Genomic DNA, 25,364 nt, shown 5'->3' with positions numbered 1-25,364 from the left:
AGTCAGCCACAGTTTGTTATGATCCACACAGTCAAACGCCTTTGCATAGTCAATGAAACACAGATACACATTCCTCTGGTATTCCCTGCTTTCAGAGGGTTCAAATATGATCTGTGAGAGAAAGATGGGTATTCTTCTCCTTTGCAATTTACAGCCTCTGAAAACCCTTTGGAGGATCAGCTATGAGCTGGTCCCACCTTAGTGTCAATGAGTTGAGTGAATCCAAATTTAGCATTTGGTGGCTTTGTAGGAAGGAGTTGCACTGCCAGCCTAAAGACCCAAATCCATCAGCTGCTCCATGGAAGAAAAATATGGGCAGCCTTCTCCTTTGCAATTTACTGATCTGCTGGAGGGCCAGTTAAGAGTTGGATCCAACTTGGTGGTACATCACAGCCATTGTTCAGTAATTGCTACTTAAAGAAGCAAAAAATTACATATGGATGAATTTCCCTAATGTGATAGTCAGTTTACCCTATAAGATGATTTACTAAAATATATATATATAAAATTTTCACCTGTCTAGCTCTATCCTTGCAATTTTATTTATGTATCAAATCCGTGTATACTAAGGGTAAGCTTGCAGAAAGACACCTTCAAAATTAGCTGGCAGTCAACCCAGTTTGACAACCTAGTTCATTCTTTTGTAAAAAAAAAGACAATAATGCTGTAGGTAAAAATAGTATTCTGTATTAAAAAAGTAATATAGTCATAGCAACATGGCCTAAATTCCCAGAAGACATTACCTCTTCCTTCTATTTAAAAGCAGGTGGATTGAACCAAATTCTCATATTTGTAAACTTTCAGTATTCACGCTGATGAATTAGACTAGACTTTGACTGCCTGAAATTGCTTCTTATGCAATTAGAAAAAAAAAATAATCTCTAGTGACACCATGACTGTGAAGGTGCTGAAAATTGTGTTACACAAATTAAAATAATCATTTGTTTTTTAAACTAACAACAGTATGTATAGAGAGCGGAACATTCGGTTAAGGAGTTCATATGTGGCTACTTTGAGGTTGACCATAGGCCAATTCAAGGTGTCAGTGGCCATTCCAAGTATGACAAAATAACAGACTCTATTTTTCCCAATAATTTTAAATTGTTCTTTGAGAGTAAGTGGGACATTTTTGTGTTTTATATGTGGGGTTTGACATAAGGTTTCATTTGAACAAAGGGCTAAATGTCTAAAAAGTTAGAAAAAGACTATCTGACAGGCTCACGTTCTTTTATCTGCAAATATCTAATATCCTCCCTGTCACAGCGAGTGGGATCCTTTTAAAATATAGCTTTGGATTATATATCTTTCTTACTCACAGCTCTCTAATGGTTCCCATCTCAATCAGAATAGAATCCAGTCTTTACCATGGCTGACACAGCCCTGCGTGAACTGCCAGGCTCATGTTCCGCCAACCCTCCCTGCTGCCTTATAGAACTCCCTCTTCCAGCCCAGCAGACCCCTTGCTGCCCTTTGAACAGCTAAGCATGCTCTGGCCTCAGACCTCACTCTTGTGTTCTCCTCTTTTGGGAAAATTCTTCCCCTTAGATAGGAACCGCTCATTTCACTCAAATCTTTGCTCAAATGACTCGACATAGTGAAACCAAGCCTGAGGCCAGCGCTACATGAAACAGTTCCATGATGACCAGCACCATGCAACGAAAGAAACGGAAGACACAGGCATGCAAGAAATATGGCCAACAGCAATTATGTAAGCAGACAGGAAAGACTAACAGATATTAATGGAAAGGCAGACTACTGGGAGAAAGTAGGAGGGGGTGAAAAAGAAATAAAACAGTACCCCAGAGACTCTTCGTTCCCAATCTCTGCTTGATTTTTCTGCTTAGAATTTATTTTCAGTTGACATCTACACTTGGAATATTGTGAAAGGGAGCTGCGGTGGCATAGACAATAGGGAGTTGTGTTGCCAACTTAAGGGCGAGTGGTTCGAATCCACAAGCTGCCCCACTAAAGAGAGAAGGGGAAACTTCTCCCATTCACTTTACAACCTCTGAAAACCTGCTGGAGAGTCAATCATGAATTGGTTCCAATTCAGTGACAATGAGGTTTGAGATAATATTGTAAATGTTTGCTTATTATCAATATGCTCAAATTACAAGGGCGGTTCCAGGAGCTCATGACTTAGTCCTGTTCTCTGTGGTAGCTGCGGTGCCTAGAACATTCCTGGCACATACAAGGTTTTCAGAATGTGTTCCTGGCACCCAGAAGGCACCCAGAATGTGTGTGCGTGTGGACAGACTGCTTGAAAAAAGACTCAGTGCTTAAGCTGCCTGCATTATTTATGAGGAATGATCTACACGATACTCTGGCTTAGCAATTTTCTCATTTAGCGTACAAGACTGCTGGCAGAAGGCTGGGGTTTGGTTGACTCCGGTGCTTTCGTGATAAGCTTCTAGAATTCAGAAGCACCAGTGGCTCCGAAGAGTAATGAGTCTTTATTGGAGCATGATTTACAATGAAGGTGCAAAGAGAATACGGGGGAAAGAGAGCTTGCTTACATAGTATAAATTGTGATTCAGCTCTTAATTTCCCCAGGATTTCACAGACATATATCACCACGCAGTTCTTGTTTTTATCCAAGTCTGCAAAAGAAAATAATAAGCATCCAAATGGAGCATAATTCTGCCCCAATTATTACACCATCGGCTCTTTGGAAAACCAGCTCTCAAGCCCAGTGCCACAGCCTTTCTTCCACATTCCTTTTTTTGGCAAATCTAAGACCTTAGAAGAAATCCCAGGCCATTCAACTGCTTTACGTTTTACCACTTCTATGCAAGAATTGAACTCGTAATGAATGGCTCGTTTATGGTTTTGACTTGTTTGAAAAAGTAGGTCTCATCATGCTTAGAAAAGTGGAGAGAAGCAGAGAAAGACCCTCAATGAGATGGCTTGTGAGGATGTCACAGGGCCTCGCCTGGTTTTGTCCTACTGTACCGATGGGGTTATATCCAGGGGCCAGTTTACTGACACCTAATAACACCAGTGACTACTGCTAAAAATAATATATGGGATGAGAAAGGAGAGTAAAAGGGTTGTTCAGAGTAGATTGTTTTTGGAAAACACATTTATGTGGTTGGGAAGAAAAGTTATGACCTTTCTAACTTGTTGTTTGATGTATAAGTTTAATTGCACCAAAGCTTAGGGCAGAGACATACTAGAGACATTGACTCACTTGACGGGGTTCCTGGCAGCGTCTGGATCTTGAGCTGTGACTGAGCCTATTGTCGTGTTTATCTGGGCGTCTTCTCTGATCTGTAGGACGTAGGCCAGTTTGCTGAAGACAGGTGGCTCGTCCACATCCTCCACTGTAATTCTGACTGTGGCTGAGTCTTTGAACGGGCCCAGGTAGAGAAAACGAGGCTCCACATGAGGATTAGTGGCTTCCACTTTGAGGTTATATATTTTCTTTTTTTCAAAGTCCAAAAGCTTAGGGAGAGAAGAAGAGACACCTTTCAAGCAGCTGAGACACAGGAAGCCATGACATGAACCATTTCTCACGTAAACCACTGAAAAATGAATGTGATCATATTGCTCATGACATATTAAGGTGCTATTGGGCAAAGAAGTGAGAGAGAAAGTGTAATTATTTTTTCACCTATACATCAATGATAAAGTGGGACATCATAATAAAATCTGAAAAGAAGGTTTAATGCCACACAACCCTGATGGAAGCGAGGACTGAGTCCACGACCACTGATGACTTTGAGGAGGATGTTGCAGTCCAGGGTATGCAATGGACTTGCAACAGAATCTGGAAGCTGGAGGCTGCTACAGATTCTTGCTTTGTTTTGTCGTTTAAATCTTATGATGGAATAGACAAGGCCATGCCAGAGGCGAGGTGGCAAACATGCAGCAGATTATTCTATGTCAGATGTTCTCACATCTGGCTCTAGTTAGAACCACCTGAGCACCCGAGGAGGGTCTGTAAATATCTGGCCCCTCACTCAGGACTATTAAACCAGGATAAATGGGGTGGGTATGGCGGTCTTCATTTTTCAAAATTGTAAAATATAAAAGACTCAACATTTGCCAAAGTCTTCCTTTTTGACACGCGTGATGCAGTGACATTGATTTGATTAATCATGATGTGCAAGCATCACCTGTGTCTGCTGCCAAATTTTCCATCACCATCAGCTTTCAGCTTCCTGAACAATAGGGAAGAGGGGTGCTTGTATTGTTAAGCGTCTCCCCAGTTTCTCTTTGTGCAGCCAACATTGAGAACCACAGTTTTGTTTTAGAATGCTTTCTTACTTTAGTGAGTTAAACTCTTTTTTTTTTCTTTGCATGAGATGATAAACTCCCAAATGATGCTATGTTATAAGAGCACTGGACTAATTGTTGCCAAAGAAAGCTAAGATCATTGTTGTCAAAGGTCTTTAGGAAAAGTGTCTCAGCTTCAGGAGACACACTGAACCCAAATACTACTGCTGACTTTTAGTTTGAGATGATAATATGACAAAACTCACCAGAAACCCAATTAATCAAGATGTTAGTGGATGCGATTTAGTCTGCGAGGCAACATTTCAGTTCGAATCTGATAAGGCACCAAGCAAATTAAAAAGGTTAATGCACACTAATGGGCTCTCTAATTCTATTATCATATAAACCATTGGTCTGAGTGTCACTTAAACATGCCTTATTCTGTTTGAAGATATTAAGACATGTAATCCAAAACTCAAGGAAAAAAAAACTTGGTTATTTATATCCAGACATGCATGTATTTACCAGCAAAACTGCTTCTGTGCTCCTCAGAGGGGGAAAAATGTTATCCCAGATGTGAAAAAAGTGAAGCAATTAAAACATTTAATCGAAATTAGTATTTTACCTCTGAACCACACTATTTGTTGGTTTTATTTTCTTTGTGCCTTTTGCTCCCCCCCCCCTTATACTATTTGAAGCGGGAGTGGCATCTACTTCCTAAACAACATGAACTTTGATAAATGTCGATGGTTGTAGAGGGACTTCAGGCCTTTTGTTCGTAGGGTTGCTATGAGTCGTGCTTGACTCGAATGCAATCAACAACAACTACTACTTTCAAAATACTACTATATTTTGTATTCTCTTGCTTTTGTATACTGTTTGTAACACTAGACAGATTTGGGGGATAGTAATGACTAAGTACGACAGGAAAAAGTAGGAATTTAGCATGTAAGAAATTTATCTTGTTATAAAAATAAATGTATCTGATGAGGTGGTTAGAAATTTGTGTTATTAATTTGTTGTTTGTGAGCATTGATAAGCATCTTTTTATAGAGTCTCTGTGTCAGACCACCTTGAGCACAGAGACTAGTATTAGTGCTTTCTGATCATGCATTACACTTTGTGGCTGTTTGATCATTTTCTTCCTTGTCTCTTACCCCTGCTAGACTGGAAGTCCCACCAGAGCAGAGCCCAACACGTAAAAGCCATAACACATTCAGCACCTAGGACAGTGACTGGCTCTGTTTGTTTATTGCTCAAGTGTAAGTTTCATTTAATGTCTTTTTATGTATTTAGTTGGTTTCTATTACTTACTTAGGAGACTTGCAATTAAAAAATACTGAAAGTATGAAAATGATGAATGCTTGAAATGATTTTCAACCTCTAAAGGACAATCAGTTGGAAGCAGGGGTGGCATCCACTTCTGAAACTCTGTGAACTTTGAGAAATGAAGATAGTTATTGAAAGGCTTCAGGCTTTTTCTTCATAGGGTCACTATGAGTCATGTTAGACTCAACAATAACCACCACCACCAACAACAACAATGGATAACCAAAGAGATCTAGTATGCTTTGCATCAGTGTTTTTCTTAATGATTAGAAAAGTAAAGATCAAAATGAATGTTTAAACAAGATGCTTTTGCACTCAGTGACTTAGGAACTAGGGAACATAAAGTGCTCACATACTGACTTGAATATTATTTAAGAAAAGGCATCACCTTTTTGACAGTTATGATCCCTTCCTGGGTGTCCTGGTCGGTGATGACATCAAACATGTCCAGCCCCTCGCCCTCGGTGATGCTGTACTCGATGTCAGCATTCTCTCCCACATCAGCGTCACTGGCTTTGATTCTGCCAATTGGTGTACCCGGTGGAGAAGATTCAGGGGTTTTAAACTGGTATGTACCTATTAATCACCAGACAGATATAAGTCAGACATAGACTAACCATGTCGTATTACAGTCCCCAAATACATATATCTATTTTTCTAACAGTCCTTTAAACATTACCGGGGATTCGGGCAGATTTGTGCTTTTCTCAAAATAACAAATGGTGCCCTATTCTCCTTACATCTTTACTTTCATGATGGCTGGAGATATTTCTTCTGTTTCATGACCTGTCTCCTTGCAAATGGTGAACACTTTTCTTGTCCTGCAAACACGCTTGAAAGTTCATGGTGTGATTGTGGGAATGACTGAACTCCAAGAGGAGGGCAGAGAAGGTTTCAAAGCCTCCCATTAAAGCAATCTAACAGAAAGAATAGAGAAGAATTTAACCCGAACTATGACTGTTAACCAATTACTAGGTATTTTCTAAAGAAGTACTTTCTGCCATTACTAATAAGAAGACAGGAATAAATTATAGCAATTTGGAGGCTGTATCCAAGTAGATATTCTTTGACCTGTACCGAGCAGGCTCCAGCTGTAGAGTTAGGGATATAGGTAAATACACGGAGGGATAAACCGCTTAATCGTTCTCTTGAATTCCTTTAAGTTTTACTACAATATTTTCTATGCATCTGTGTCTTCAATATTTGTATTTATATTACTATCTCAAAGCATATATTTAAGAGACATATATTTTCTTTATATCCTCATGATAGCAAATTAGTTCAGCTAAATGATATATAAATTTTCATTTAAATCTGCCAGGCCATCATATATTTAGAACTCATGAAGACATTCAATGAGGCGGATTAACACAGTGACTGCAACAATGGGCTCAAGTGTATCAGAGATGATGGGGAGGGCATAAGTAGGACAGGGTTCAGACCTGTTGCTATGAGTTAGACTCAACTCCATGGCACTTAACTATAATAACAAGAACAAGAACAAGATGGTAAAAGAGAGCTCTGATGGCATAATCCACTGAGCGCTGGGCTGCTAATCCAAAGATAACACAACTTTAGTGGTTCGAATCCACCAGCAGCTCCACAGGAGAAAGATGGGAAATGTCCTCCCTTGTGATTTAGAGTTTGAAAACCTGCTGTGCCAGTTATGAGTTGATTTCAGTTCAATGGCAGTGAGTTGAGTTGAAGGTAAAACCAAACCAAACCAATTTACTCTTTTTATCCATTATATTTTGCCAATCACTCATGCAAATGGTTTTGGAACAAACAAAAACAGATTATGATCGACCTATCTGTGATGAATGAGTGAGTGAGTGATGGCATCATTAAACTATAATGGCATGATATTATATTATAATCATATTAATTGATCAAATATTGGGATTACCCCTGGGTGAGTGATTAAATAGCCAAGTTTTTTTCTAGTGTTCAACCTCCGTTTTAGAAGTCTTCTATTGGTATGAGTCTACCAGGGATACCTCAGAAGAAGGGTCTGGCAGTCTTAAAAGTTAGCCACTGAAACCCTACAGAACCCAGTTCTACTCTGACACACATGGAGTTGTCATGTGTCAGAAACGACTTGTGAGTGAGTAACTGGTGTTCTTTTCCACATTATCTCCTATCCTGTCCTGGCACATTGTCTGGTAATGAGTTTAGAGCTCTCTAAGGAGAGAGGACAGTGAGCTAAGAGCCCTGGTAGTACAAAGATGCTGGCGAATCCTGACATTATCTTGGAATCCTGATGCTGTTGGGTGCCTCCATATTGAGAAAGAAATCTTGGGGCAACTAACTGGGGAGCACTTGAGACTCATCACAGTGTTCTTCTCTCTTTTAAATCAGAAGTGAGTTTTTTGTCTTTAGCTAACTCTGGTGAAATATTTAAATACATGAAGAAAAACACCAAGGCCCCTTTTTCCTGTTGATCCATATCAAACTCCATTCTAAAAAAATCCCCACAAACCCATTAGCCGATCATCCCGGAAAACTGCCATGATTGAGTGCACAGGCTTTGTGTTCTAGAAGAGAGAATTGAAGGGGCTTTCTCAGGAGATCATGGCCAGAAAGGGATTTTGTTCTTAGAAGAAAAATTGCATTAAAATCACTTCCCAGTTGGGCTGCTCTATTTAAAAGTGTGCTTGATACAAAGTGGGCATTCATGAATGTTGTTATTCTTTTGTTGTTGTTTTTTCCCCTTCCCATCTAATCATGAGAGTTAACGATTTAGAGATGACTTTCAGTGTCTTAATTAACTATAATATAGAAAACTATTTATGATTACAAATGGGCTAAGTACATAGTTATTTCCACGGCTGTATTTTTAGAAACAGTAAAATGATAAATCCTCTCCTTACAAAGCTTTGTGAGGATTTAAAAGAGATTACACGCCTGATTAAATTCACAAAACATAAAGTCAGATTCTTTTCCTAACAAATAGTGGCATGCTTGTATACATATGCTCTGCACAAGCAAATTTATGTCTGTGGTCGTCTCTTTTAATAAGGAAGAATGAAATGAGGCTGCCTTTAAAACCACAGTCATGTCAGAAATTGCTCAGCTAATTACCAATACAGAATCATAAATGTTCACATCTACTATGGGTGAGAATCCTTACCAATTCTTTTTTCCAAATTGTGTTTATTTTTACTACACCAAAACTGACACCATTGTTGTTGGGTGAATTCCAACTCATGGTGGCCCCATGTCTGCAGACTAGACCTGTGCTCTGAGGCGGGCTCCAAGGCTGAGACCTACTGGGAGCTGATCAGCAGACCTTTTTTCCAAGGTGTCTTTGGATGGGCACTGCCAATGTTTTGGTTAGTGGCCTTGTGATGAATGAACCTTTGGCACCATTCTAAGATGCCCAGTTCCTACCAGATTTCCTAATTTTGACAATAACAAAACATGGCAAATGAACAGCATTCTTGAAGTCAGAGTTTTACAATTTTACAAAAGTTCGTACTCTGGGGGAATCGCGGAGGGTTGTCGTTGACGTCAGTCAGCGTGATGTTCACGGTGGTGGTTCCGGATAATCCTCCCATCTGGCCGCCCATGTCCTTGGCTTGAATCACCACCTGGTATTGCTCCCTGTTTTCTCGATCCATGTTGAGCAAAGCTGTCTTGATGATACCTAGGGAAGTGAAATTTAGGAGCAGGAAGGGATGTGTTAAAAATGCCTCACGGAATCATTTATGTATGCAAACAAACAGACTTTCCTTTACAGTACACAGAGCACTGGGTAGATGTCACGGGTGAGATAAAAATGATTATATCGAGCCCTAATATTGAAGAAAATGATCATCACGCAGGGAACTGGGGACACTGAAGAAGAAAACCAAAATCCAAACAACAGCAACAAAAGAACACCCAAGCAAGCTATACTAGGAGAATGAAAAGAAATACAAGGCAATTGTGGAATATGGGAGACTGAAATGAATATGAAGTGACACCAAGAACTCTACATGGGCATGAAGTATAATGGTATTCTGTAACAGCTACTTTACAAAAGACATCTAGGTGCATTGTGAGGTGACTGTTAGAAAAGGCATATACTTGAGCTGACTCTTGATTTTCACTTTACTGACCTGGCTAATTGTATCTCAAATGAACCTACCATAATGAATGTTCTAGGGATTTTCTAAATCACTAAACTATGGTCTTAAGAAAACACAGCACCAGCTCCCTCATAATTATAATCTTGTAGGATTCCAGAGAATTTTGCTTTTCCTGAAACTGGTATAAACATTAGCTCAAATGGTCCCAGCAGTGACCAATAATTTAAAATTAGGTTGAATTAATCTTCATTGTTTGATAGTTTATAAAATAATTAGTTGGAAGAACTTTTAAAAGTTTGCTTTTCTCCATGAAGGACTTTGGCTTGAAATAACATATTCTTTCAAAAATTACCCAACAAGACTTTAGAACATTTTCTGGTAACACTTTCCCATGCTTAACAACTATTGAAGCGGAGAGCACTTTTCTTTTTTTTAGTTTTAACAAGAACACCTCTAACAACAGGTCAATTTATTCCTATAGCCCTGGCTTCAGTGAAAGTGTAGCTGCTTCCTTTCTTCCAAATAATAGTACTTTTCTATTTAAATACAGAAGATCATCTTAGCCTTTTTTTCTTTAAGTTGAATAATTCTAATTTTTCCAACTTTATTGTTTTTCAACTCAACATTTTCTTTCTCCTTGGGATTCTTCCCAAGTTCATTGCTCCTTTTAACACATCCAGATCCTTTTCCCATACCTAGATGTAATAGCCTGGAAATGTTTTGATTTCTACCAACAATTATCGATTTGACAAATTGTGTAGAAGGACCTCAGCTCCTCTTATGATAGAAATATATGTTTAGAATTTTTACTACTCAGTATGAATGATACTTAACTTAAAATCATATTATCATAAGACAGTATTACACAGTGAATTGTCTTCTACACCAAATAAGTGTTGAATTTGTAAGCCCTATTCATACTGTGAATGTAATTGCATTTGGAAATAAGGTTTTCTTTATGTAATGGAATTATATCAGTGTAAGGTGTACTCTAAACCCTAATAAATTCAGAGTTATAAAAATCAACAGATTGAACCCGGAGGTGAGCAAAAAGAGGGAAGATACACTCCATCTGAAGATCAACAAGAAGTGAGGGAGGACGAAAGATAATATCTTCCCCCAGAACCAACAGCAAGCACGCTATAGCAGGCAGTCTAAATTTGAAATTTTAGCTTCCTGAATCATGAGAAAAAGGAATTGCACTGTCTCTCTCTTTTAAGCCAGAAACTTGTGACATTTCTGTTACAGCAGCACTAGATAACTAAGTCATATAGTCTGCTGCTGTTTTGGAAAAAGTACAGGAAATTGAGATGTTACAGGAAAGAATTTCTTTAAGATCTATGTTGCTTTGTCAGATTAGGGTTGGATCAGCTAGGAGAGGCTGGGCAATGATGTGATCATGAACAATGCAGACCTCGCTGGCTCAATAGAATAAAAGTTTACTCCTTGTTCATGCTCAGGGTAGGTCTACAGAAAACTCTGCTGGTCATAACATGCAAGTATCCAGCCTGGAGATCCCGTCTTTACATAGGGTTCTATGGTCACTCTAGAAAAAGGAAAGGAACATGGGAAGTAGTGCCTGGAAGTGAGCCTTGTTGTTTTCACTCTCGTGTTCTTGGCTCAAATATGTCATGTGGTTGCAGGTAATTGCGATCTTCAAAAGCAGGCAAGAGTAGCCTTCCAAGTAGCTAGGAAGGGATTCGTATTGTTTACAAAAAGTCCTAATGGCTACGGAAGTGGATTGGGTTTTTCATCTCAGCCCAAAATGGAAGGGAAATAAAAATTAAGCAATGTCTATGTTTTCTGAATCTATGTTTGTGGAAACATGGTGGGTGAAGCATTCATTGTCAGATTTCTCGATTGTTATGCTCTGGAGGTCATGTTTACAGATGCTGTAACTGGTGCTGGGCTGATGAGTCTAAAGGAAAAGTCAATCACACTGATTGTTTTTATTAAAAATATGCTAGTGCAGGGAGGCATGCCAATTAAATCTACAGACTGTAAAAAAAGGCTGAAAAGGAATCCTCACCTGTTTCTGATTCAACGGAGAAATAGGGCTGTCCCTGGAGGATGCTATAGACAACCTTAGCACTGTTCCCGTACGTGGGATCGTCAGCATCAGTCGCAGTGACTTGGACAACGAAGGTACCTGTAATGACAGAAGCACAAATAGAGAAGCTAAAGGCCCACCTTGGATCCTTGGTTTGTGCACAGAAGACAAAACCATATGCTTACTTTTGCAGAAAACAATCAAGGCGGGGATGCTAGATTAAAAGACCTTGGATTCTTCAGTGCAGAGTACCATTAACATTTATACATAATGCACGAACTATTCTAAAGGTGAAAATGCGAATGATAATGATTTTGGATGGGACTGATTTCAATCCATCTCCAATGGCAGAATTTTAGCAAATTCTTGTGGGAGGGAGTCTTGCATGTTACTTTCACCACATATCATAGAGTTCCCTCATTTACTCTTCATGTTAAATCTTAAACATTGATATTCATATTTATTTTTTAGAAATGGAACTGGAAGATCCACGGGACTCAAGCAACTTGTTGAAAGCCACATTATTTGTCATTTTAAAAGACAATTTCGCACTCATATCTCTTGACATCACTGTCCATTTATAAGATCCTGCTCTAGTGAACACTATTCTTATATAATCTTTTAAAGATACCTTTCTATATCACAATGATGCTGTGTTAACTTATGACAGTTGTGAAGCTCAACATAATGGGATTAAGCTGCTTACGTAGAAAAACTTTCCTTTTCCAAAGGCACATAAATGACAGCTTCCTCTTTTTGTAAGATGTCTAATTCTATAATGATGTCAAAAGTGCATGCACTCCTTAGAGTTGTGCAGTGTGCAGGCAGCATACCTGGTTGCACCATCCTTGAATGATGCTGATACAGAGATGGCCTTTCATTAATTAATTGACTTTTCCAAAGTAGAAAAAAAAGAAAGGTGTTTTCCTAGTAAAGCTTCTTCTAAAAGAATTTCAGCCCTCCTCTTTGCTTTAGTAAGGAAATGTGGTTTTTCTGATAAAAGAAAGTGGTTTCATATAATGAAGCAGCTGCAGCTTTTTCAGGACTAGGAACTTGGATATTTTTTAACCATTGTGGTAGGTTAGGTATTTTCAAACTCTTGAAATTCTGTGAACTAAAACATCTCGATATCTGACTCATCGGATTATAGAATTAGAAAAAAATTATATAATTTCAGCCTGTTAGAATTTGACACATGAAAAGAAAAATAACCCTTTAACAAGTATATTAGAATTCTTCAGTGTCTCCCACAAAGTATTTAAATGTGGCTCAGAGTGATGTCATATTTTTTTTTCCTTAATTTGAATCTCATATATCTTTTTCCCAAGTTCAATTAAATCCAAAAATTCTAAACTTAAAATTGGTAGTAAAATGCTGCATAAAATAGTATCCATAATAAATATGGTTGTTATTGTTTGTTGTGTACCATCGAGTCAGAACCGACCCATAGCTCACCCTCCAGCTGGTTTTCAGAGGCAGTTAATTACACAAGAGATTACCCATCCTTCTCCCGTGAAGCAGCTGGTGGGCTTGAACTGCGTGCCTTCAGGATTGTAGAGCAGCTTCTTGCCACTTGGCCACAAGAGTTATGATTTCCACCAATTAATAAAGGATCTGTCACCTTGCAGGTTTATAGATAACTGTATATTTTTTATGGACTTTAAAACTCTCCTACAACTTTAAGCCCCTATCTTAGTATTGCATATACCATGGATTGTTAAGAAAACAAACAGGTTTGTCATTGTGAGGGTGAAGCCGGGCTGCTCCTTAGAGGCAAGGATTCTGAAGCTCCATCTGACATACTTTGGACATGTGGAAAGGAGGAACCAGTCCTTGGAGAGGGATGTCATGCTTGGGAGGGTAGAGGGATAATGCAGGAGAGGAAGACCCCCTATGAGGTGGATTGATTCAGTGACTGGAATAATAGGGGTAGGTGTGTCAGAGACAGCGATATTGGCACAGGATAGAGCAGGGTTTAGGGCTATTGTACATAGGGTTGCTATGCGTCACAGGCGACTTGATGGCACATAACAACAACAACAACAAAACAACTCTTATTATTTTTCAGTCCTGATTATAAACTTAGGCTTTTATTTTTCACTGAGGAACCTAATATCCACGGGGACTAATAGAAAGAGCTGCCTTCTTTGAACCCAAGAACTAAAGGAGGAAGAAATGAGAGGGAAAACCCTCCTGCTTTGGGAGTTGGGATGAGAGAGAAAGTAGAGGCACTAACCTTCTTCTCTCATCCTCATTTGTCATTTTTTCATGTCCCATCATTACAGTAAATACTATTTCCTTAAAGGTGAGGAAATAGGTAAAACTAGAGAAATACTGAGAAATAGAGAAGCACTTACACAAAAGGACAGAGAAAGATTGTTTACAATATGGCACTCAGAATTTAGCATCGAAGTGCATTGGAGGTGGGACAGAACTTTCACTCTTAGAACTCAGATGTACTAGTGGAGTGACAGACTTTGGCTGAACAAGCACAGTTCACTCACCGACATCAGACATTTCAGGGACAGTGGCTGTATAGACCTCCTTGGTGAATATTGGTTCATTGTCGTTAATATCATGGATCTTGATGATGAATTCGGATTCAGGTTCCACGGGTCTGCCTGTCCTTCTGTTTACCGCTTGAGCTCGAAGGATGTAAACAGGTTTTTCTTCCCTGTCCAGCCTCTTTGTGGCCTGTATGTCGCCTGTGTTTTCGTTGATAATGAAGAGATCTCCTGCTCCATCTCCTGAAAGGATATATTTAAGTGATCCATCTCCTCTATCCTGGTCTGAATGTAACTAGTGTAGAAAAAAAAAATTAAAGAAAGTAAAAAGTCAAGCATGTGATCCTAAAATGTTTTTGTGTTTATGATGCATGCTATGCTAAATTTAATTTGATCCTAGGTACATGAATCAAACAACATCAAGAAAATAAAAACCTTCACAAATGGGCCAGCAAGCAACAACATGATAAATGGAGGAACAATTGAAATTGTCAAGGATTTCATTTCACTTGGATCTACAATCAACACCCATGGAAGTGTCAGTCAAGAAATCTAAAGATCTATTGTATTGGGTACATTTTCTGCCAGGGACCTGTTTAACGTGCTTAAGAGCAAAGATGTGAGTTCAAAGACTGAGGTGCATGTGATCCATATCATGGCATTTTCACCTGCTTCATATGCATGTGAAAGTTGCACAATGAATAAGGAAGAGTGATGAAGAATTAATGTCTTTGAATTTTAATGTCAGTGAAGATTATTAGGTATACTGCAAACTGACAAAAGAACAAACCACTCTGCCTTGGAAGAAGTGTGGTCATAGTGATCCTAAGAGATAAGGGTAGTGAGACTTTGTCTCACATACTTTGGACATGGAGGGACCATCCTGCAGAACGATAGACCCTCAAGGAGATTGATTTCTATAGGGGCTCCAAAACAACGGGCTTGGGCACGGCCAAGATGGTGAGGAAGGCATGGATAGGGTAAAGTTTTGATCTGTTGTTCCCAGGGGCCTATTCAATGGCACAAAACAGTACAAATATGAGTTATCTTGACTATGGTGCAGAAGTGGGCCACATCACCTTTTAGTCTGTTGTACGTAAAGTTTTGGGTTGTTTTTTTTTTTTTTAAATTGGAGTCATCTTGAAAGCAACTAAACAACAAGTGTAGTGCCAACCCAAAGTGGGGGGGGGGTAGTTTGAATCTGTCCGCGCTTCATGGAAGAAAGATAGGGAATCTCCTCTGGGCAATTTACAGCCTTTGAAAACCTGCTGGAGGATCAGCCATGAGTAGATTCCCACTTGACAGAAATCAACATTTGAATATTTACGAAAATCTTCAGTAGTAAGTGTCATTCATTAAAGAGTATTTCCTTATAATCATTGACCCTTTCAGAACTGGATAAGAGTTTGAGGATGACTTAATAGTTCTTCTACTTTTTTTATTAAATTTTATTAATTTTAATGAACATTTACAGAGATTTTGGGTTTTCATTTACTCATTGTTGCACTAAGTTCTTCTACTTTTAAAGGAGAGGAAACAAAAGGATAGAGCAATAAGGACATATTAGAATAAAACTCTTTTTTACTGTCACACCAATGTCTTATTTGAACACTTTTCAGATTTTGGTAATAAAAGAGCCTCCTCTTTTTTATGCACAGAAGTAGTATACTATGTAGGGGAAGTAATATGCTGTAGGAAAAAGGACTTGAGTGTTTTAGTTAGAGCTACCTGGACACATTCTACCTTGACATTTTACACTCTTGGTGAATTTGGGGAAGCTAATCAATTTCCTTGATGTAATATAATGAAGATAATAAGCACTTTCCTCTCTCTCTCTCTCTTTCATCTATCATCTATCTATCTATCTATCTATCTATCTATCTATCTATCTATCTATCTATCTAGCTAGCTAGCTAGCTAGCTATCTAGCTATCCATCCATCCATCTACCTAACCATCTATCCATCCTCCTATCCGTCTATCCATTATATCTATCTATCTATCTATCTATCTATCTATCTATCTATCTATCTATCTATCTATCATCTATCACCCAAACCATGGTTACTGAATCAATTCTGACTCACAATGAGCTCTACCCGAGGATGTAGATCTTTATAGGAGGAGATTGTCTTTCTTCCATGGAATGATTGGTAGATTCACTCCACTAACCTTTCAGTTAGTGTGGCAGCCAAACATGTAGCATTCTTTGTCACTGAGGCCATAATTAAGTTTGAAACTTACAGGGTCATATGGAACAATAACATTTGCCATCTAGATTTTAGTTTTATATAGGAGAGGTTTGTCTAATAATTTGAGTAGCCTGGTGGCTACTGTACTGTGCTTCTAACTAAAGTCTCTGGTTTGGATCCAAATCTTGTAAAGATTCATAGCCCTGTAAATCAGGAATAGACTCAACAACAGTCGAATTTTGGGGTTAAACTTGAAAAGTTTAACCTAGGAGGTTTCCCTCTTCTTGAAGGTAATCAAACAGAGGGTTTGGTAACTAGGTGCCAGACTTTCTGCAAAAGGTTAAATAAAACAAAGATGAATATGCATTCTGAGTGGAAGCTGATGATTCTAACTTGGAGAAAGAACCCATTTTTCCAAAGATTACTTCTGAAATATTGAGTTCACATTACTTCCTTTTTCTTCTCTCTTCCAACAAAAGTTTTAAAGTATCTCATAGATCATTAGAGAATTTTATTCTATTCATAAGTGATCAAAAGCACTTTTCATTGCAGAGAACTATTTATAAATGGTAAGAGTCATAAGACAAGGTAGTTTTTGTGGAAAGAATATTAATCTCTACCTTATTTAAGTTCTACTTAACCAGATTATGCATGGGCTATTACAACCAAAATGACAAAAACAGTAATAGACATGTTAATCTGTGTTCTTTTAATTAGAACTGCATGAAATGCTTCAAAAAGTATCTTCAGTTGAATTTAAAAACAGAATCTCAGAGCAAAAGAGATTTAAAATCATTACACCTTACCTTTCTTAAAACAGGAAAAATAGAACAAAACAGTCGAAGCAATCCTGTCTTTTTAAAAGTGCTATGATTTCCATGGAATAACATTTGTACAGAATGCTGGGGGGAAACGGTTCTGTGATCCAATATGTTTGGGAAATAATGCCTACTCAGTCTCTTTATTGATGCCAACCAATGTCCACCAATATATGGAAGTACTTGAGTGTCTGCAGTTCCAAGTTACACTTGAATTTGATTCCATTTTCCTTAACTTTCTTGTTTAAAGAAGCCTTTTGTTTTGGGTGTCATTCATATTAGCACCTCCACCCCCATACATACTTTCCCAAGAAACCCACACTGCGAAGCATGGGATGATTTAATTTGTCATTTTAAGAGTCAAGAAAACTTTTGGGATTCTGGAGTGTTTCCCAAATCACCCAGTTTAGTGTGAAAAAGGAAAGAATCAGAGCTTGAGGGCAGGAAGAGGAGTTGTTCAACCTCCTTGTTCTTTGTGTTGGGAAGGAAGACAGGCCCAATACCACACAGCTCATGTGAGTTAATAGCAGCTCGGTGAAAAGAACATTATTCAGGCAATTAGGAGCCTTGAAAGCAATTTGGCAGCAAAAATGGAAGAGGAATGAGAATGGGGAGGAAATTGCTTAGAGGTGAGACGAACACAGCAAGAAACATAAACCAAGGCCCTGCGTGATTAGGGTAATGCGAAATGGTACCGAAATGTTGAAACTATGATTACACAGGAGGAGTCGCTGGGGAAAGTTTAACTCTCCATCGCCAAATTCTAATGATAGAAGAGAGCTCTTAAAAAGGGATTTCACTAATTCATGAACAACGAAACCAACACAGCTGCCCATTGGACGATGTGGGGCGGTCTTGGTCAGCAGATTGGCACAATGCAGGGGCTCCTAGCCTGTGTGTTAAGTATGGACCATGTTCAAGCTCACTCAGTTACAAAGTTGAAAGCCTACTGAATGACCTTAACTTTCCCGAGCCAGAAGTGATTCACAAAAATGAGCTGAGCAAGAGCTACGTGATAAAGCGATTGGGAAGGTCTAATTAAAGACTCAACAGAATATCAGTACCAATTAATTTCTGTGAAACCATGCAAGAAAAGATGATATTCATTTTACATAAAACTTATCCATTGCAGATACTGCATTGCAACAGATGAGGGAGAGAACTCTTTAAAAGGGATATATGATTAGGTATTATTGTCATGACAGGAGTCCAGAACGAAGGCAACATAAGTGGAGTAGATTTGGGGGGAGGAATGGCATAGCAATTAAAGAGTTTTTCTTCTACTTCTCAAGGAGAAAAGTGTATTGTGGGGAAAGGGGGGGGCAGGGAGAAAAGTGCAACCATGAATGACCGGAAACGCTAAGTCTTTGTAAACTTTCATTAAAATGAATTTTTAAAAATTTAAAAAAAAACCCCAAACCCCATATCCATTGCCAGAGATTCAGAAACAACTCATAGCTGAGCCCTTATTGGCAGGTTTTTGGAGACTGTAGATCACACAAGAGAAGACCACCTATCTTTCTCCCTAGGAGCTGCTGGTGGATTTGGACCTCCAGAAAGCGGGCACTGTTGGGTCAGCAGCCCACTTCTCCATGAACTACGCCAGTAGAGCTCATTTGGTAAAGTGCCTTCCAAGTGTAAGACTTTGCTGTTGTCATTACCAGCTTTTAATTTGTAAAAGCGCTTTGCTCTTATTTCAACTTTGAGAACTTAGTTTTGAGGATGCTGAAAACCCAATTTTGCTAACACACAGTATCTCTAAGGGGAAATCTGTTATCAAAAGCTGGTATTCTCCTCCCGGGAGGTGAGTGCTGGCTTTGCGTGTGATGTATTATAGTCTGCATTCCACCTGCTTGTACACTTTCCTGGACCACTTCTTTTATCACTCTCAAGATGTAATTGTTGTACACTTAGTAGGTGAATACTACATCTGGCCAAAAGATTTATTCTGGTAAAAGTAATCAGACACTTATTTTTCGCTGTCAAGAAGGACCATTTTGATGACTTATAGTACAAACACGAAAGACGCAAGAAAAGAGCAGAGGAGACGCCAAATGAGAGTGTGAAGAGAAGGGTTGCGTTGCTGGTCCCCGTCCTGATTTATCAATATTTGAAAACCAGTGGGAACAGGCATTGCTACGCTCAGGCATTGTCTGATAATAAAACAATTTAACCTCCTCCCACAAAGTGCAATCTCTGGGTCTGACAGCTCACAGGGCATAAACTTCCCAAAGCCTGTTGGGCTGCCTCTCCCCATTCTCTTCCCCCTCTGCCGAGCCCCTCCAGGACTAGCTTGCTTCTCTGTTTTGGGGGAAAAGACTAAACGTTCAGACCTCAGCGTCAGGGAGGGTGCTGGTGACAACCAGACATTAGAGGTTTATTGAGCACTTAGATTTTAATTGGATTTTTCCTTTGGTGATGTCATTCATCATGGCCACTGTAAAAGACAAGTTAAACAACAACAAATAAAAGGTTGTAGCTTGCCCAAGGCATGTTTTTACTAATTTCAATTTAATGTGGCTGTTCCATTAAGTTTAATCATCTGGTTCACTTTTAACGATTCGCCATCAAGTAAAAATTATCCACTTCCCTCAGAAAGTCACATCTCATCTGTGGCTGGTTGGGCTTTTTACTACTGTACCTGTGGCATTTCGTTCCAGAAGATGCTCTTAGTCTTTTTGCTTCTTGGCTGATAATTTTTTAAAATATACTGTTTTGGCAGATTATTTGCAATCTGTGGCTCTGGATGTGGCCCCATGGAAGGAATCTCCAAAGCAAAGCCTCCACTTTCTGCCTGCTGGGTGCTGTGTGCCACTGGGGGCGCAACATTCTTTTCACTTACTGCTTGTGCTAAGGCCCATTGTGACTTTGAATCAAATTCAGAGCTCTAACATTAATTGTACAGATCTTTAGTGGTTAATGAAGCTGGCTAACGCAGCCCCATTCTTCCCATCACCTGTGTGTCACTGAATCACTATCTGTGTCAGTAACTGCATGGAATCTTTTAAGCAAAGGAATTGTTCAAACAGAAAACAGGGTCTAAATAAGTTTAGCCATTGCCCCTCAGTAGATTTTTTACTCATAGTGAACCCATTAGGCACTCCAAGGCAGAAAGATGTGGCAGTTGCTTCTGAAACATTAGAGGCTGAAATCCCCATGGAGTAGTTTTAGCCTTCCTTGCAGGGTTGAAAATGAGTTGGAATTGACTTCTTCTTGTTGATGCTAAACAAAAGTTTTATTTAGAAAGCAAGATTGGGAAAATTGCCTAAGAGGTGCCTATGGAAGTAAGTGTGGATTTTCTTGTGCAGTGACAAACTGGATTATTGTTGTTGTTATATACTTTGAAGTCACTTGTGACTCATAATGACCTTATGTACAACAGCTATAAGCCTTGTTCTATCCTGTGCCAACATTATTGTCTCTGACACACCTACTCCCACTAACCCACTAGTCACTGAGTCAACCCATCTCATCCACGGTCTTCCTCTCTTGCACTGTTCTTTCAACCTCCCAAGCATAATGTCCCTCTCCAAGGACTTGTTCCACCTTGCTCAAAGTATGTCACATGGGGCCTCAGAATCCTTACCTCCAAGGAACAGTCTGATTTCACCCTCTCCAGGATGAACCTGTTTGTTCTTCTAGCACTCCATAGTATATTCAGTACTCTTCCCCAGCACCACGGCTCAAAGGCATTAATTCTCCCTCTATCATCCTCATTGTTCAGCTTTCTGATGCATAGCACGTAAGCGCAAAGATTATATCTAACACAACTTTACTCACTGTCTTTGAGTGTGTTTTGACTCGCATAGCAACCTTCTGTTAAGTTTCTGAGGCTGTAAATCTTAATGAGAGGCGACCGTCTGTCTTTCTCACAAAGACAGTTGATGGATTTGAACTACCAGAGACACAGTCTTTTGGTTAGCAGCTCAACACTCAATGGACTACATGACCAGAGATCTTAATATACTTGTACAGTCTAGTGAATATATAATGTGATCCTTTATTAGATTAAATTATCTCTAGTCTAAGAGGTCATAGGACAGAGAATAGATGAGGTGAAGATGTTTTGGACTGAGGTGGAGAAATAACAGAAAGGAGAAAGAGAACATCTTTGTACTAATAGGTAGAATATTTTTAAAATGTATATATATAATGAAGGTATAAACCAAGCCAAGCTAAGTCCACTGCCACCAAATTGATTATGATTCTTAGGGACCCAATAGGATAGAGTAGAACAGCTTCTTGAGTGAGGAGATACACACGTGAAAGTTGGATAATCAAGAAAGAATATTGAAGAATTGATGCCTTTGAACTGTGGTGTTGGCAGACTCTTGAGGCACTGCCAAAAAAAAAAAAAACAAATCTTTCTTGGGAGAGTGGAACCAAGGTGTTCCTTAGGGGCAAGGATGGTGAGACTTAGGCTCAGATACTTTGGACATGTAATCAGGAGAAACCAACCCTTGAAAAAGGACATCATGCTTGGAAAAATAAAGGGTCAATGAAAGAGAGTAAGGCTCTCAATAATAAGGACTGACACAGTGATTGCAATAACAGGATCGAGTCTGTTGGAGATTGTGAGGGTGGTGCAGGCAGGGTTGCTATCTGTTCAGTGCCGCAATGAATCATAGTCAACTGGACAGCATCTAACGACGGTCATTCTTCACCTTATATACTGTGTCAAATGGGCTTACCTGTCTACTTACATAGATTCAACTACTATATACATGGAATTGATACTCAAATCTATATAAAACTCCAGAGCACTTCATCTACTTGAGATACAAAGCCAATTGTTTTCTAGACAAATTTCTTCAAAAGTCACATTTAATGTGTCCCGATTAAGTTCATTGCCTTTACTCCAAAATCTGTCCCTTCTTTCATAGGACTCATCTCTTTAGAGGCCACCAGAAAGAGGTCCTGGACCCTCCACTTTACCTCTTTTAACTCTACACATCCTACATCATCAAATGCTGCCAATTCTATTTATTATATCTATGCTAACTCATCTGCTTTTTAAAATTTCCACTTTGGCCATCCTAGTCCAATGTGCTGCCATTTTTTTCCCTTTCTTCCAAAATGTATTTTTTTAAATTGTGATTTGAGTGGAAGTTTACAAAGAAAATGAGTTTTTCACTCATTCATTCATTCACATACATTTTGTTATAGAACATTAAAGACATACTTAATATTATAGTTGCAATTTTCCATTTCCTCCCTGTAATTCTCATTTCCATTAATACTTCTATTGTACCTTGCCTGGCTTCAATGCTTCATCTTTGGCCATATGTTGATCTTTTGACTTTCTATGGTTAGTCACCTCATAATCCTTTCTATGTTGGACTGAGAGTTGAACCGTGATGATGAGTTTTGTTCCAGGGTCTGAGGGTGATTAAGGGTTAGAGTTTCAGGGAGTTCAACCAGTCTCCATTGTTTGTTTTCAACCACATTTTGCCCAACTCTATCTACTACTATTTGATGTGGCCAGGGGCGGGGCGAGCCATTTCTTATTGGCTGATTGTAATGAAGCCCTCATCACACACACCCATTTTTTTGCTTCCTTTTAACCAGGAAGAAATCTTCAACAAATACACCATCAATCTTATGATGTCACTTTCTTCAGGAAAAGCCCTTCAGCATTTCCTTCTTATTTGTAGGACAAAACCACCTGTTTCACGTTTCAGATGGCCTTCAGAGCTGGCTATGATTTCTACCCTTCTTTTTAGCTGCATTAGCCACTTCTCTCTCTGACACTCCTTGTCTGAGCCGATATCTATTTCGTGAAGGTATATTATAACCTGGTTAATTCAACTCACACTTCAAATTTGCTTCATTTTTATCTCCTCAAGAATAATCTTAATCTGAGGAAGTAGATTTCCCGACGACATTCTCAAGGTCTTTCCCATTTATGTCTAGCACAGTTCATTTTCTTGATAACTTGTTTACCAATTGTTTCCCAGGGAGACTATAGTGAAGGCACCGAATGTGCCTGTTTCACTTCTGCACATCGCAGGTATGCAATAAATATTACAGAAAAAGGATAAACAAAAAGATTAATGTTGTAAGGATTAAATTGAATAAGATACCAACAAACAATCGCTATTTCTGGCGTATAGCAGGTAATCAATAAATCTTAGACTGCCCTTCCCTTTTCTTGCTAGCTTTTAAGGAAAACTCATGTCAGTCTTATATATTTCTGAGGTTGCCACCTAATTTAGCAATTACTTCCACACACCCCACCACCTGCCTGTCGGTTTGTCCTGTTGTGCCAGCTTGCGTCTTGCTGTGATGCTGCAGACTCTGCCTACAAGTGCTTCAGACACCAGCGGGGCCGCTCATGGTGGAGAATTTTCAGCAAAGCTTCTGTTGTTGTTGATTGCTGCTGAATTGAGCATGTAACCCTTTGAACAAATGCTTCTAGACTTAGATAAATTTATTGTTATTTGATGCCATCGAGTGGACTACAACTCATTGTGACCTTATGAACAAGAGATTTGAACCTTGCCCGATCCTTCACCAGCTTCATGATCTTATTCATGATATACCCGAGCCATTGTTAAAGTCAGTATGTTGAGCCATCTTGTTGGAGGTTTTCTCTTTCTATGACCCTGTACCTTTCCCAGCATGATGCCTTTTCCCAAGGACTGGCCCCTCTTGATAACATGCTTAAAGTATGTGAGACAAAGTTTCACCCTCTTTGTCTCAAAGGAGTACTGTGGTTGCACTTCCTTCCTAAACAATCTAAGAAGTCAATCCACTGCCACCGAGTCAATTCCAATTCATCATGATGGTTTAGGGTAGAAGAGAACTTCTCTATAGGGTTTTTGAGGCTGTAAATCTTTACTGGAGCAGACTTGCCTCATCTTACCTTGAGGAAAAGCTATTGGGCTTGAACTATTGTTCTTTTGATTGGAAGCCCAATACTTAGCCTACTGTGTCACTAGGGATCACTTCTGAAAAATTAGCAAATGAAAATTCCTTGACTCACAATGGAATAGTTAGTATCAGATATATAATTCCTTCAAGCACTCCCTCAGTGCTTGAGCATGACCCCTCAGGTTGAAAGGCACTCAGAATTCACAGTGGCTATGATATTAGATCAAACTCCATTTTATTCTGCTGTACATGAGGCCACCATAAGTCAGACTCGATCCAACAGCAACTAGCGATAACTACCAAACATTAGGAATATATTCAAACTTTGGGGTGATAATCTCAGGAAAGAATTAAAATTATTGTCTTCGATCTGAGAAACTTTTAATAACCAATTAAACCTCAATGCAATAATAAAACCAACTTGCATTAGAGTTCTGAAAAGAATGGCCAATTACATCAGAAGTAGAACATCGAGTGCTGAGTTAGAAGTCACCTATTAAAGGTGAAGAAGCTGTCGGATTTTGCTGAACCATGTTTCAAGTATCGTCCTTGTTATAGAAACTAATGGACGATGAATAGAAAGTCCTCCTCTTCACAGACCCATTGTTCTGTAATGAAATAACCTAACTCTATCTACTAAGAACTCTTAAAAACACTTATTGGTCTGTAGAATTACATGATGTGGTGAATAAAAAAGATTTTCATCACTGCCTTTTACAAATTTAAAATTTTGGCCAAGAAATACTGATTCATGAATGCCCAACATTTAGAACAAAAGAAGAAATGAGACACTTAAGGCTAATTATTATTAGTTAGGAATAACAAAGTTGGTAGAAAGCTGAAGTGCAGTATACAAGTAACATCAACTAGACAAAATGGAATCAGGGAATGTGCATGGTCTTTAATAGTTTAGGAAGACTTCTCAGAGCAGCTTAGGTTACTGATGGGAGGAAAGGGACGTAGCAGCCCGTGTGCATGCATGGAATGGTTTCAAAGCTCAGTGTGGGAGAAAATCAGAGGAGGCCTTGAGTATGTGCCTGGGGTAATAAAAGCAATAAAGCCAGCCAAAATAGAAACACTCCTCTCTTGAGTTGCAGGGTCACATATTTCCTCCCACTGCACTCAGACATGTAAAGGGAGATGCAGAGCATTCTTTTTTTTTTTTAATAGTTTATCCCTCAAGCCATAATTCCCATTGCATATGAGCAACTTGATCTTAGATTGAATTATCACATCAGCAATTCAGTCCAATCCAATCAAATCCACCTGGTTCAAGAGCATAGCCTCTTATTTGGACAAGAACAAACTGGG

General features: G+C 39.0%; 1 protein-coding gene across 1 annotated transcript in view; it reads right to left on the bottom strand.

Annotated features, from left to right (window-relative positions):
* The window catches only part of CDH6 (cadherin 6, type 2, K-cadherin (fetal kidney)), a 92,633-nt gene that overhangs the window by 33,123 nt on the left and 34,146 nt on the right, over window positions 1-25,364 (bottom strand). The window contains exons 2-6 of the mRNA XM_006896785.1: window positions 14,172-14,466; window positions 11,647-11,766; window positions 9,026-9,193; window positions 5,936-6,123; window positions 3,191-3,444 (exon numbers count right to left, since the gene is read on the bottom strand). Of these exons, the coding sequence (XP_006896847.1) occupies window positions 3,191-3,444; window positions 5,936-6,123; window positions 9,026-9,193; window positions 11,647-11,766; window positions 14,172-14,466 (1,025 nt within the window). The remainder of the gene's footprint in view (window positions 1-3,190; window positions 3,445-5,935; window positions 6,124-9,025; window positions 9,194-11,646; window positions 11,767-14,171; window positions 14,467-25,364) is intronic.

The sequence above is a fragment of the Elephantulus edwardii genome, unplaced genomic scaffold, assembly GCF_000299155.1.
Source record: "Elephantulus edwardii isolate Elephantulus edwardi_28Jun2011 unplaced genomic scaffold, EleEdw1.0 scaffold00191, whole genome shotgun sequence".
NCBI lineage: Eukaryota > Metazoa > Chordata > Mammalia > Macroscelidea > Macroscelididae > Elephantulus > Elephantulus edwardii.
This window is presented reverse-complemented; position numbering and strand designations above follow the sequence as displayed.